The following is a 13,294-nucleotide window of genomic DNA, read 5'->3' on the forward strand; positions in this document are numbered from 1 at the left end:
AAGCCAAGCTGTTGTCTTCCTATGTCTGAAAACAGATTCTTTAGGTCAAGTACCTCAGCCCTTATAAGTAAAGAATAAATTTGATTTGATTTGACCTGAAATGCATTAAAGTGGGCGAATTTTTAAAACCATAATGTAGTTTTACTAGTAAGCATTTTAAGACCCAAAGAGGAAAAATATAAGAAAGAGATACACTAACGTTAACAATTAGAAATACAAACAAGTTTTTTAAAAAAAAGATTACAAAACTTTTGGACTACAGTTGAATCATAAAACCCTTACAATATCTGGTGGAATGTGTGGAGCAACTCCTTGCGGCTATTGCATTTAAGGATACAGAATTGGTCAGTATTGTTTTTGGCTAGAGAACCCAGGATCTTGAAAGCATAAAATCTTGCTTAAATTTGCATGGGAAGATAGTGGCTGAGACTTAAGATTTCTTGGACCTGTGTGGAGATCAGTACTGTACAGTCTTCTGGGCACAAAGTTCAAAGTGGTGAGAATTGTGATTTGCATATTTTCTAGAATAAAGATTAGAAACCAGCAAAATCAAAGAAAAACCAAAACAAAAAAAATTAAACTCTCTGTACCTAAGTTTAAGAAACACAGATGCCATGCAAATATTTTTGGTGCTGTTACAGAAGCAATGTCAAGATTGTTGCCTCAAACTAACATTAAAAATCTTCATGCTTGCTCCCGACTGAGCATTTAGATATTTAACAGTTTTTTTCATAATTTTATGTTAAAGTAATGAACAACCAAATGAAAATACTAGGGGGGGAGGGGATGCTATACTCATAATTCACTAAAGTAAAAAGGCACTTGATCTGTTCCTTTCCCCCTAAGCAGAAGACAAACCTGGCAGTAGTTTAAACAAAAAATATGTTTCTGACTTAGCAATCTCTTTTAATTTTCTCTGTATTTAATCTTTTTTTTTCCATAATACTTATGTGTGGCCTACTGTCAGAAGAACTAATAAAAATCATTATAACTGGAGCAGTAGTTAAGATATGGAAAAGGAAACAAAAATCCAGTACATCTCAGGGAAAAAAGTACAATTACAGAAGCAACCACATGGAAAAGATACATTTAAAAATTTAATCCCAACAACTATGTAGCCGCTCACAGGGTGCTGTACTAGAGACAGAATTACACTACTAAAAATAAATCAATACCCTCCAAAGTCTCATATTTGCAGACTATGTGAAGTTCAACAGCCCAAGGCCACAGCAGTAGGATGTCTATGAGACGAGCCAGAAAGGAGAATTTAAACTTCTTTGTCATTCACCTTTTTATAGTCAGGTCCTCTAGGAGGGAGGTGAGAAAATGACTTTGCCCAAGAAACATGAAAAATAAAAGAGCATCTATTTCTGTGTGGAGCAGCATGGCAGGTAGGGAGAATCTGCAGGTGGTTGTCCTCGTCTTCTCTCCTTTCTTCCTCTATTACCCAATACCTTTTCCCACCAAGTCAGACTTCTGTATAACTTAGGTAATGAATCTCAAACAGATTTCCACAACTACCTAAGTCAAAATATTAATAGAAGTCCCATATGTTATTGGCACTTTCTTACTTGCATAGATACTTGACTCATCCTATATGAAATCACTTGGAATACACCAACCTTGAGTCATTCAGAAAAAGTATTCAGCTGAAGAACACATTCTAGAAACATATGAACACTTCAGCACCTTTAAGGACACATTGTTTTTCTCAGCCTCATTCACTAGTCAAAGTTTAAAACACCATATTGAAAACAAAAGCCTAATTATGGAAAATGAAAAACTACAGCACAGTATTTTCCCCATGTATCCTGATTCAGTGTTCCAAAGTACCTGAACAGATAGTAAGTATTCATGCCAATCAAAGTTTCTTTGTGTCCTTTTTTTTTGGCGGGGGAGAGAGGAAGGAGGGGGAGATTAAAGGGTGAGTATGTGGACAGACAGCAAAGACTGCCATTCATTCTATTCTTTATTAGGTGAAAGTTTCCAGTAATCACTTTGTATAGAGGGTAGAAAATAAAAATGAAAACTCATATTTATACAGCGCTTTCAAGTTTACAAATCACTTTTTTCATACTGCCTTCCTGGAAGTTAGTATGAAAATATTAATATCCCCATTTTATGGATGAGGAAACAGACTGTGTAAGGTTCAATAATTTGTCCCCGATTACTCAACTAGTAAATATCTGAAAGGAGATTTGAGCCCAAGTGTTCCAACTCCAAGTCCAGCATTTTATCTACCACACTATCAGGTGACAGAATTATTTTGTATTTACTTATCTTCATGTATGTTCAAGGCAGGAATTATTTCAGTTTTTGTGTTTGCATCTTCAAGGCTTTGCACTTAGTAGGCACTTAATAAAATGCATGTTCAGTTGAATGGGGATTGAGAGTCAAGAGACCCTGCTGCTATCTGCCTGAGTCACTTAATTTCCCTGTACTTCAGTTTGTTAACTGGTGAAATGATCACCATACCTACCACATAGATTTACTGAAAACAAATTAAATGAAAGATGTGAAATTAATTTGAAAAAAAATTAAAGTATTATTCTTAAAGACATAATAATAATAGTCTATCTGTGAAATTATCATTTGGAAATAGCACTTTCCTTCTGGTTGTATGGCATTGAAAATAATTTCATCTTATATGTGGTGATATCTTGACTTTTTATAGTATTTTTGTCTTTGTTACTTACATTATTTAATTCTTTGTCACAAGTCTGAATGAGGTGAAAGAATGTCTTCCTTTCCCTATTTCCTTAGCATTGCAGATTAGATACAGTAAAGTTACATGACATTACCTGACTAGACAACAGAAGAGCCATTCCACAATAATAATTCTGAAAGGGAGGGAAGTAAATGATTTACATTTTAGAGATTTCCAGTTAAAAGCATCCTGGGCTGACAGGCTACTTATTTGCATTGCTAGTATTCCTTTAAAACTCTCAAGTCTCCTTTGTGCTGGAAATACAACTAAGTTAAATTAAAAATTGACCATATATGTGATCATCCTTTTCCCAAAAGAAAAGAGAAAAGGTGACATATTAAAAGGTATCAATGGGGGAAGGGCCCTCCACAATGCTCCATTATAATGCTTAAAAAGAAAACAAGAACCAATTAAGCAAACAATGATTGGGGAAGGTAGGTGCTTTTTCTTCCTAGAGTGGACTGATAAAAAGAAAACAAGAGATAATGATATTAAAGAACACTTTAATTAAGACATATGACCCCTGAACTGTGCAATTAATTTTGAAACTAATCAAAGTGAAAAACTGTCCACGGATCACCTGAGCAAGTGGTGGAAGAACCTCCTTGCGTATTTGCTGATTGGGTCTCTATATTCCAATATAGTTGTATCGGAGAGGGGTCTTGTTGGAGCATAGAAGGATCCCAGGCTCGCCTCAAGCTGTGCTGTGGAGTTCAAACAGAAACAGCGCTGAGACAAGGAAAGCTGCTTCAATTACAAGCGAGCACTCATGTTTGCAGTCAGTCAGGTTTTGCCGCCTTAGATGAAATATGAGCTTGTTGCAGGAAAGATGAAATTAAAATATGACAGCTGGTACAAAAACAAACCTGTGTATAAACTTTCACTTAAGGCTAAGCTGACAATGACTCTGATCAACAAAAAGCTGTCAAAAGTGAAGAAATCCATAATGAATCAACCTCTCACCGCAAATGGGTAATTAAAACAGTGACTCATCAAAGCAACACAGTTTGAACAAGTTTTTCCAGTAAAATCAGCTCACAAACTTAACATTTGCTCTCTTTAACCAAAGGGAGGAAAAATTCCCTTTCCTGACAGGGGAGTGGAATCGGTACATTGTGCACTAATGCTTAAGTGAACAAATGAATGCAAGCATTAGAAATAGCACCACAATTATGTGTAGGCAGAGTAGGTGTAGGCATACAGCTTGCACAATGTGATTTCAAGGGCATCAAGTCCTGCCCATATGATCTGTTGACAAAAGCCTGAAATGCAACTAGAATGAATGTTCTATTCTTCTAGTCCATGGTTCCAGACTCTATTAAAATGTTAACATCCTCCCAGCTCGGGTTGCTAGCAGTCATTTATACTTTAGTGTGAATGAAACTTCCACGGATAGATTTTTATGGGTCTTGGAGAAACTCCATTAGATTGTAAGCCGCTTGAAAGCAGGGACTGTCTTTTGCTTCTTTTTGTATGCATAGTGCTTAGTATAGTGCCTGGCACATAGTAGGTGCTTAATAAGTGCTTCCTGAATTGAACTGAAGTTGAAGCCAAGGTAGTGGTGGGTCGTAGGAGGGATGGACAGTGAAGAACTGGAAGGCCAGTCACTATACCTCAGAGAAAGGTCAAAGTCACGATTCTTCCATGAATTAGAATGTTTCATTTTAACATTTAGTGAAAATCTAGGCACAATTATGATGTTTCCAGTTTGTCAGATCTGAAAGCATTGCTATGAACTTGGCCAAACTGTTGGTAAATTAAATTTCTCATTATCTCACTTTTAGAGTGTAAGATAAGCTGAATTTCAAGGGTATTTTCTTTCAAAGCAGCAGTCAATTTAGATTAAAATGGAATATTGCAATGTTACTGCAAAAACAAGCTGGATCCTCTTTCCGTTGCTTGTTTTCTTGACAGTATGTTTTGTGCATCTGAAATGTTCCAACCTACAAGGAATACAAGTAACCATCAGCACAGATACAGATTCATTAGATAGCCCAGCTTGATACTGAAGGCAGAGAGGAAGATCTCAAAGATAACTATAACATTATTATAAATAAAAGGGCTCACTGGGGTTCCTTAATAAAAGGAAAACATTACCATGGCAAATTGGTTAGATATGGAATAAATCTTGGCTGAAAAGAATTCTGAATTTTTTAGAAATGTGTCTGTCAGATCCAGGGGGGGAATAAAACAACATAACCACCTACTTATAATGTTGCATATTGCCTATATTCCAGTTTCATGTAAGTTTTATATTTTTTAAGATATTGTTATATCGCAAATTAGTAAATGCCCCTGAAATTTCCACACGGCGGCTAATGTCATTCTTTGTTATCCCTTCTTAAGGCTAATCCTTTCTCCTCAAACTAAGTTTGGGGCCTGACGACGAGAGGCCCAGATAACAGCAAAGGTCTCTGGGAGCTTCACCACTCAATGGTATACATCTGATCCTAGAGTGTGCCCACATGCTGATATCAGAAATATTATATTCATAACTAGCAGCAAAGTGGAAAGGAAGAAGCCCCAGGTTCAAAGCCCAGGACTGGCACTTAATGGCTGATTCACAAATCCCTTAATCTCTCAGATCCTCAGTTTCTTTATCTATAAAATTAAGGGGTTGGACGAGAGGAACTCGAAGGTTCCTACCAGCTTTTATTAGCTGTGTGAGCTTGAGCAAGTAATTTAACCTAAGCCTCCGTTTCCTCATCTCTCAAATAAGGATAACAGTCCCAATACTACCTACCTCACAGGGTGGTTTTGAGGAAAGCTTTGTCTAACTATGTGGTACCATGTAAATGAGAACTATTATTCATTAGCTGCTAACATATTCTTTTTAAGTGGAGAGAAATATTGGAAGTAGTCCGAATTGTTTGGATCACTGCCACAGAGCAAGTTGAGAAATGCCCATGGTGTAGACTAACCAAGGCAGTGGGTTGTTGCCACTTTCTTTTGGGTTTCTAAAACTACTCCAGGTAAGGCCGCCTTCGCAATAGCGGGCAAATGCCCCTTTGCCCTTCAAGGTGGTCCAATCTTTCTATGAGTGGAAAATGGAAGAACCCTGAGCCAATTGTGGGAGTATCTAGAAATACTCCAAGATTATATACCAAAAGATTAAATGAGCACCTTCTGTGATATGGAGACAACTCCAGTATAATGGGAAGGGCACCAGGTTTGGAGATAGAGGACCTGGTTTCTTTACCCTAGCTATGCCACTTACAACCTGCATCAACTTGGGTAAATCACTTCCCCTCTCCTGGTCTCAAATGACGACTACAAAAACAGTCTTTTTATTTTTACTTTTTAATGCAACTGTATATTTGATATTAGTTGAATAAATTAACAACAAAGGAAGAAGCATCGAATATGGTGTGGTAGAAAGTATGTTAGACCTGGAGTTAGAGAAACGATTAAAATCCTGGTTTTGTTGCTTACTATCTGTGTAGCTTTGGGCTAGGCACTTACTAATTGCTAATAATAATAGCATTTATATAGTGTTTTAGGTTTGCAAAATGCTTTACAAGTATCTCATTTAATCCTCACAATAATCCTGGGAGGAAGATGCTATTATTACCCCAAGAGAGGAGGAAACTGAGGCAGATGGAGGTGAAGGGACTTGTCCAGGGTCACACAACTAGGAAGTGACTAAGGCTAGATTTAAACTCAGGTCTTTCTGAAACCAGGTCCAGAACTCTATCATCTACTGTGCCAGTGGTTACCTGGATCTCTGCTTCTCATCTCTAAAATGAAGAAACTGGATTAAATGACCTCTAAGGACTCACCTAGCTTGAAATCTATGATTCGGGGATCATAGAATGGTAGAAAGAATACTGTATCCAAAATCAGATGAACTGGGTTTAAGACTCATCTCTGCAGCTAATACCCTAACCTCAGTATGCTTTAGAATTGCTTGCTTTACTTATTGGCTCTTATGAGGATCAAAGAAAAAATAACTGATTAAAATTATACACACAGACACACAGACACACACATATATATATATATATTTCAGAAGAGTACACAAACAGGGCTATTATGTTACAGCTGTTAAATTTGATACAAACCAAAAAAACCCAAACTGCAACAAGTTCACAGTTTCATAAACAATGCTCTTGTTTGTTGGTGATTTTTTAAGTTCACAATAAACTAGAAGATTCAAAAAGTAAAACCATAAAAATAGGATAGGGGCAGTTAGGTGGTGCAGTGGACAGAGCACTGGCTCTGAGCCAGGAGGACCTGAGTTCAAATCTGACCTCAGACACATATGAGCTATGTGACCCTAAGCAAGTCACTTAATCCCAATTGCCTCCAAAAAACTAAAAAACCAACAATAAACAACAACAACGAGGAAAAAAGGATGAAAATTATTTCATAGATGTGATGCATTAATGAATTACAGTTTAACTCTGACCTTCTCTCTCTGGTGTTAGCCGTTGTCTAAGAAGATGGTTTACAATAGCACTCATGCTCATATAACACTGGTGGCCTATAGTATTCCAGTTCATGCTGCTTAGGATGCTTATTGCTTCATGGATCTCGTCATAACGAATATATTGATGGATGAGGTCTACAAGACTCAGCTGTCCTTTCGTAAAGATTCCTGCAACAGAAAAATTTTAAACCAAGTGTAAGTAAAAGTAGGAAATAATGACCGTTAATGAATTTTAAAAACCTGGCCAATTTGCTACTAAAAGTGTTTTATGCTATGGACTAAGAGATAGCCTCTGTTTTCCATAAAGAAAACTTTTTATTCTAGCAATTTACTAAACACTTTCATGTCTTCCAAGCTATATAATTAACCAATTAATTGCTAAAAATAAAATATAATCTAACAAAATATCAGAGTATCACAGGACAGTAATAGTGACCTGGAAGAGAGTTAATTACCTTAATTTATTGATAAGTATTCCCAATCAAAGCTTCTTTCTAATTTCTTAGAGATAAAAACCTTCACAACCCCTAATTATCACACTTGCTGTTCTTTTTTAAAATTAGCATTAGGGATAATATTGTTATAAAGTCATATGAAATTTTCAGCATAATACCTATTTTGATAGACATCATGGCTATACTTTGCCATAAAAGAGTTTGGTACCAATTACATGCTTTCACTAATTCTTTCAAACATATAAAAATTGACTCTAATTCCCACGATGAAGGATGGGGAGCCATCTTAAAAAAACCAGTATGGATACATAGAGAACTGATAAACCAAATTAGGATCAAGAAGGAAAAGGATTGGTACTTGTATTGGATAGGAGAGTGATCACTGATGACAGAGAGGGCAGAAAAAAAATCATCTTCTTTGGTTTCTGTTTCTCTGCTGAAGAGCAGTATTTTGGGGGTGGAAAGAACAAAACAAAAAATATCTGATAGAAACTTGAAACCTAAGATAAGTAAGGAGACAGTAAGAGAGTATCTACAATAGTGTTCAAATTAACTGGGACAAAGTAAAATAACTCAATGTATTGCTTATACAATAAACTTTATGAATTTTTATGTCTTTAAAACCTTTTAAAGCTACCATATCCTTTAGTTGTAATCACTTGTTTTATACAATACTTCATTAAGTTCATAAAACCTTGACACATTTTAATTCATCACAAAACCCTATAAACAAGTCCATTTTTTCCCAGCTTCTTGATTATAGCCCATCAGTTTTCAGTGGGGTTTTAATCAAGCAAATTCCAAGGGCGATGAAGCATGTTTATCTCCATCTTGGATAACTTTCTTAACCTTTCATGATCTGTGACATAGAGTAAGACCACGTTTCATGCAGCATTCAATCTCTATTTGGGAATTTCTATAATTCTAGGGCAATTCTATGTTTCAGCATATCAATACCTTTATTAGACTTCACCAATTCCTCCAGGCCCACTGGAAATAAAAACCGCCTAAACATTATTTTGGGTGAATGTTTTAAAGCCTAATGGAGACACTCATATATTATATGCTCTTCTGAATTTCTGACAATGGTTTTGATATACCCTTAAGAGAAAAAAGGTATAGTTTATTTAGTAAAAATGATCATTTCACAATTTTTAGTACTCTGATCTTTGTATTGTCTTGACTATGATAATTGTTGTTTCTTAAAAAAAAAGTGGTTAGCAACCTTTTAAGGAAAAAAAAACTGGTCTTTTCACTGTTCTTCCAAGTTGCAAAGGAGTCAATAACAACCATACCACCTGCCTGTTCACTCTGAAGATCTTTGCTTGTTTTGGGAAGATTAATTAGGCTGTTTTTCAATAATACTTTGACAGTTTTTAGTTTCATCTTAACTCTTCAATTGCACTTTCCTTTGTACGTTGATGCAACTTATTTGGTTTCAATGTGGACCCGAATAATCCTTGAAACTCTTGCCTTCTACACCAACAACCTTTGCAATATCTCTTACAGTTATTGATGTGTACTCTTTAAAGAGTTATACATTTTGCATGCTTTCTTGAAGTAATGTCATTCTTCAAAACCAAAGAATTAAAAATACAACATAAGAGAGCAACTAAAAATGTAGGTATATCACAATCCCCATTACTCAATTGACAGAGAATTAATTAAATGTGGGGGAAGTAGATAAATTCAGTTTTCATCTGGTTAAGCTAGATACTCTGAGTCAGCCTAGTGTCAGCAGAGGCACATACATGACTATTCACAAAATGGAACCATGTCAAAACTATTACTTGTCCCAAGTAATTCAGATATGATGCTATCTGCTGTCTGGAGTCTTTGATGATCGATCTCAGGACTAAATTGTACACCAGGTTATAAGGGGGAAAAGGGGGCAATATGATTATTAAGGTGCTGCCAATGTTATGCAAAAGACCATGAAGAATGAGAGAAATGCCACAGGTGGGTTTTTTAAATGTTAAAATTATTTGATGTTCAGTCATTTCAGTTGTGTCTGACTTTGTGCCCCTACTTGGAGTTTTCTTGGCAAGGATACTGGAGTAGTTTGCCAATTTCATTTTCCAGCTCAATTGACAGATGAGGAAACTGAGGCAAACAAGGTTAAGTGACTTGCCCAGGGTCATACAACTAGCAAATGTCTGAGGCCAGCTTGGACTCAGGAAAAGTAGTCTTTTGGCACTCTATCCACTGCACCACTCAACTGCCTCTACTTTTAGTAATAGGGACTGTTTTTGTTTTTGTTTTTGTATTCTTAGCAACTAGCACAATTTTCTTCATATTGCACATACTTAATAAATGTTTCTTGAACTGAACTGAACTAATGGGGTTCAAATAAAAGAGGTTTCTTACATTTAGTTTGTATCTTGCATTTTCTACTACAGTAGTCCTTCAGTGGCTTTTCCCACAAGGCCTATTTTTCTTCAAATTTCACAAGGCATTTTGCTTACATATCACTTTTCCCATTCAACTGAGATATATTTTATAACATTTGCAAAACATGTCACCAATAAATAACACATCAAACAGCAATGATGCCAACAAGGAAGAAAAAAGAGATCGGCTGAAAAAGGCTAATATAGATGCACAGGAAACTCATTAGCAAACACAGTTTTTTTTTTTTAAGACATGGAAAGTGCTCAAAAGAAGAACTACAAACTCTTAAGTAAATGAAAGACAGCTCCACATGAGTAATAATTAATAAAATAAATGAGCATTAAAACATATAACACTGAGCTTTCACCTCACACCTATCAAAATGACAAAGATGAACTTAAAAAGTCTGACATTGTGGACAAATTAGAGAAGCAAGGAAGAAATCACTTGTTAGATTAATGGATGGGGGGAAAGTTCATGACCAAACAAGGGATAGAGAAGATCATAGGAGGTAAAATGGACACTTTTGATTACATAAGATTAGAAAGTTTTTGCATAAACAAAACCAATGAAGCTAAAGTTAGAAGAGAAGAAAGTAAATGGAGAAAAATCTTTATTATTCTGCCCTCCTTCCCAAATCTTGGAGGCAATACAGAGCCACTGTTGTTTTCTGACTAGAGAGGATGACATGGTCAGACTTGTGGTTAAGGATACAACTTTGACATCTAAATGTAAGATAAACAGGAATAGAGAGAGACTTGTGGCAGAAAGATTAACTCATAGCCTATTGTAATAGTTCAAGTGTGAGATGATGAGAAATTAGCTATAGCAGGGTAGTGGCTATGTAAGAGGAGAGAAGGGGGCAAATGCAAGAGATCTTATGAAGGGAAAAGTGACAGGCCTTGGCAACAGATTGCATATAGGGACTGAGATAACAAGCATAACACCTAGGTTGCAAATGTAGATGACAGGAAAAGTAGTGGTGCCCTCAAAGGTGATACGGAAGTTAGGAAGAAGGGAGAGTTTGAGGGAAAAAACAATGAGTTCAGTTTTTGATATGCTGAGTTTAAGATGTCTACAGGACATCCAGTTAGAGATGCCCAATAGGCGTTTGGAGATGTGAGACTGGAGGTCAGCAGAGAGGTTAGGAGTAGATAAGTAGATTGGAGAATCCTCAGCTTAGGGATGATAATTGAATCTATGGGAATTGATGAGATCACCAAGTGAAACAATGTAAGGAGTGAAGAGGAGAGATCCCAAGACAGAGCCTTATGATGTAGCCTGGATGAATTATAAAGCAAGGAGACTAAGAAGTAAAAGTCAGATAAGGAGGAGGAAAACAAGAAAAAAGTATTTCAGGAAAACCTAAAGAGAAGAGATTATCAAGGAGAAGGAGGTGATTAACAGTATAAAGGTGGCATAGAGGCCAAGAAGGATGAAAACTGAGAAAAGTCCATTAGATTTGGCAATTAAGAGATGATTGGTAACTGTGGAGAACACAGGAACAGTTGAATGATGAGGTGGAAAGCCAGATTGTAGAGTTAAGAAGAGAGTGAAAGGAAAGGAAGTGAAGGCACCTATTGTAGACAGCCTTCTTAAGGAGTTTGACCACAAAAAGGAGGAGACATATGGGATGATACCTGGTAGGGATGTGTGGATCAAGACGTATTCGATGACAGAGGAGACATGGGCATGTTTGTAGGCTGTAGGGAAGCGGCCAGCAGACAGAGATTGAAGATAAGTAACAAAGTTGGGGTGATGGGGCAATCTACTGGAGAAGATGGGATGGAATGGGACAACTTGTGCATGTAGAGGAGTTTACCCCAGGCAAGGAGAAGGGCATCTCATCACGTGAGATATGGAGAACACAGGAATTAGTGGCAAAAGTCATGTGAGTGAAGTGAGATGAGTGGGTAAAGAGGGAGCTCTCAGCAAATAGCCTCCATTTTTTTTTTCCAGTAAAACACGAGGCAATCTTCTTGGCTAAGAAGGTGCTGAGAGGGGGAGCCTTGGGAGGTTGGGGGAGGGATGAAAAGGTTTGGAAGAGCCATTGTGTTGAGTGGTACAGTGAACTGGTTGTTATTCGGTTGTTCAGTCGTGTCTCCCTCTTTGTGACCCCCTGGATCATAGCACGCCACATCCTTCTGTTCTCTGCAATGTCCTGAAGTCTGTCCAACCTCATGTTCATTGCTTTCATGACATCATCTTTTCATTTCATCCTTTGCTATCACTTTCTCCTCTTGCCTTCAATCTTTCCCTGCATTAGAGTCCTTTCCAGTGAGTCCTATCTTCTCGTGTGGCTAAAGTATTTAAGCTTCAGCTTTAGTATTTGTCCTTCCAATGAATAGTCAGTTAATTTCTTTAAGTATTGATTGATTTGATCTCCTAGCTGTCCAAGGAACTCTCAAAAATCTTCTCCAGCACCATAATTTGAGAGTGTCAATGCTATGTTAACTCAATTTTTCATATAGTACAGGGATGGGGAACCTGGGGCCTTGAGGCCACATGTGGCCTTCTAGGTCCTCAAGTGCAGCCCTTTGACTGAATCCAAACTTCACAGAACAAATCCCCTTGATAAAAGGATTTGTTCTGTAAAACTTGGATTCTTTCAAAAGGCCACACCCAAGGACCTAAAAGGCCACATGTGGCCTTGAGGCCGCAGGTGCCCTACCCCTGTTATAGTGCAACTCTCACAGCCATACATTACTACTGTAATAACCATAGCTTTGACTACACGGACCTTTGTCAGCAAGGTGATGTCTCTGCTTTTTAGTATGCTACCCAGATTTGCTATAGCTTTCCTTCCAAGGAGCAAGCGTCTTTTAATTTTATGGCTGCAGTCACCATCTGCAATGATCTTTGAGCCCAAGAATATAAAATCTGACACTGCTTCCATTTCTTCTCCCTCTATTTGCCAGGAAGTAATAGGAACAGATGCCATGATCTTCTTTTTGTTAATATTAAGCTTCAAGCCAGCTTTTACACTCTCCTTTTTCACCCTCATCAAGAGGCTTCTTAATTCTTCTTCACCTTCTGCCATCAGATTGGTATCATCTGCATATCTGAGATTGTTGATATTTCTCCTGGCACCCTGAATTCTGGCTTTGATTCATCCAGCCTGGCATTTCATATGAATAAATTATTGTTGTTGTTGTTGAGTTCTTTCAGTCATGTCCAACTCTTTGTGACCCCATTTGGGGTTTTCTTGGCAAGGATACTGGGGTAGTTTGTCATTTCCTTCTCCAGCTCATTTTATAGATGAGGAAACTGAGGCACAGTTAAGTGACTTGACCAGAGTTACACATCTGGATT

At 37.2% G+C, this 13,294-nt stretch overlaps 1 protein-coding gene across 6 annotated transcripts in view; it reads right to left on the reverse strand.

The window, feature by feature from the left end:
* The window catches only part of WDPCP (WD repeat containing planar cell polarity effector), a 361,091-nt gene that overhangs the window by 158,797 nt on the left and 189,000 nt on the right, over positions 1 to 13,294 (reverse strand). For all 6 annotated transcript variants that reach the window (XM_020985463.2, XM_020985462.2, XM_020985466.2 and 3 more), the window contains 2 exons: positions 7,116 to 7,304; positions 3,288 to 3,411 (listed from right to left, as the gene is read on the reverse strand). In XM_020985463.2, coding sequence (XP_020841122.1) covers positions 3,288 to 3,411; positions 7,116 to 7,304 — 313 coding nt within the window. The remainder of the gene's footprint in view (positions 1 to 3,287; positions 3,412 to 7,115; positions 7,305 to 13,294) is intronic.

This window comes from Phascolarctos cinereus, unplaced genomic scaffold (assembly GCF_003287225.1).
Source record: "Phascolarctos cinereus isolate Bilbo 61053 unplaced genomic scaffold, phaCin_HiC Scaffold_2;HRSCAF=192, whole genome shotgun sequence".
Lineage (NCBI taxonomy): Eukaryota > Metazoa > Chordata > Mammalia > Diprotodontia > Phascolarctidae > Phascolarctos > Phascolarctos cinereus.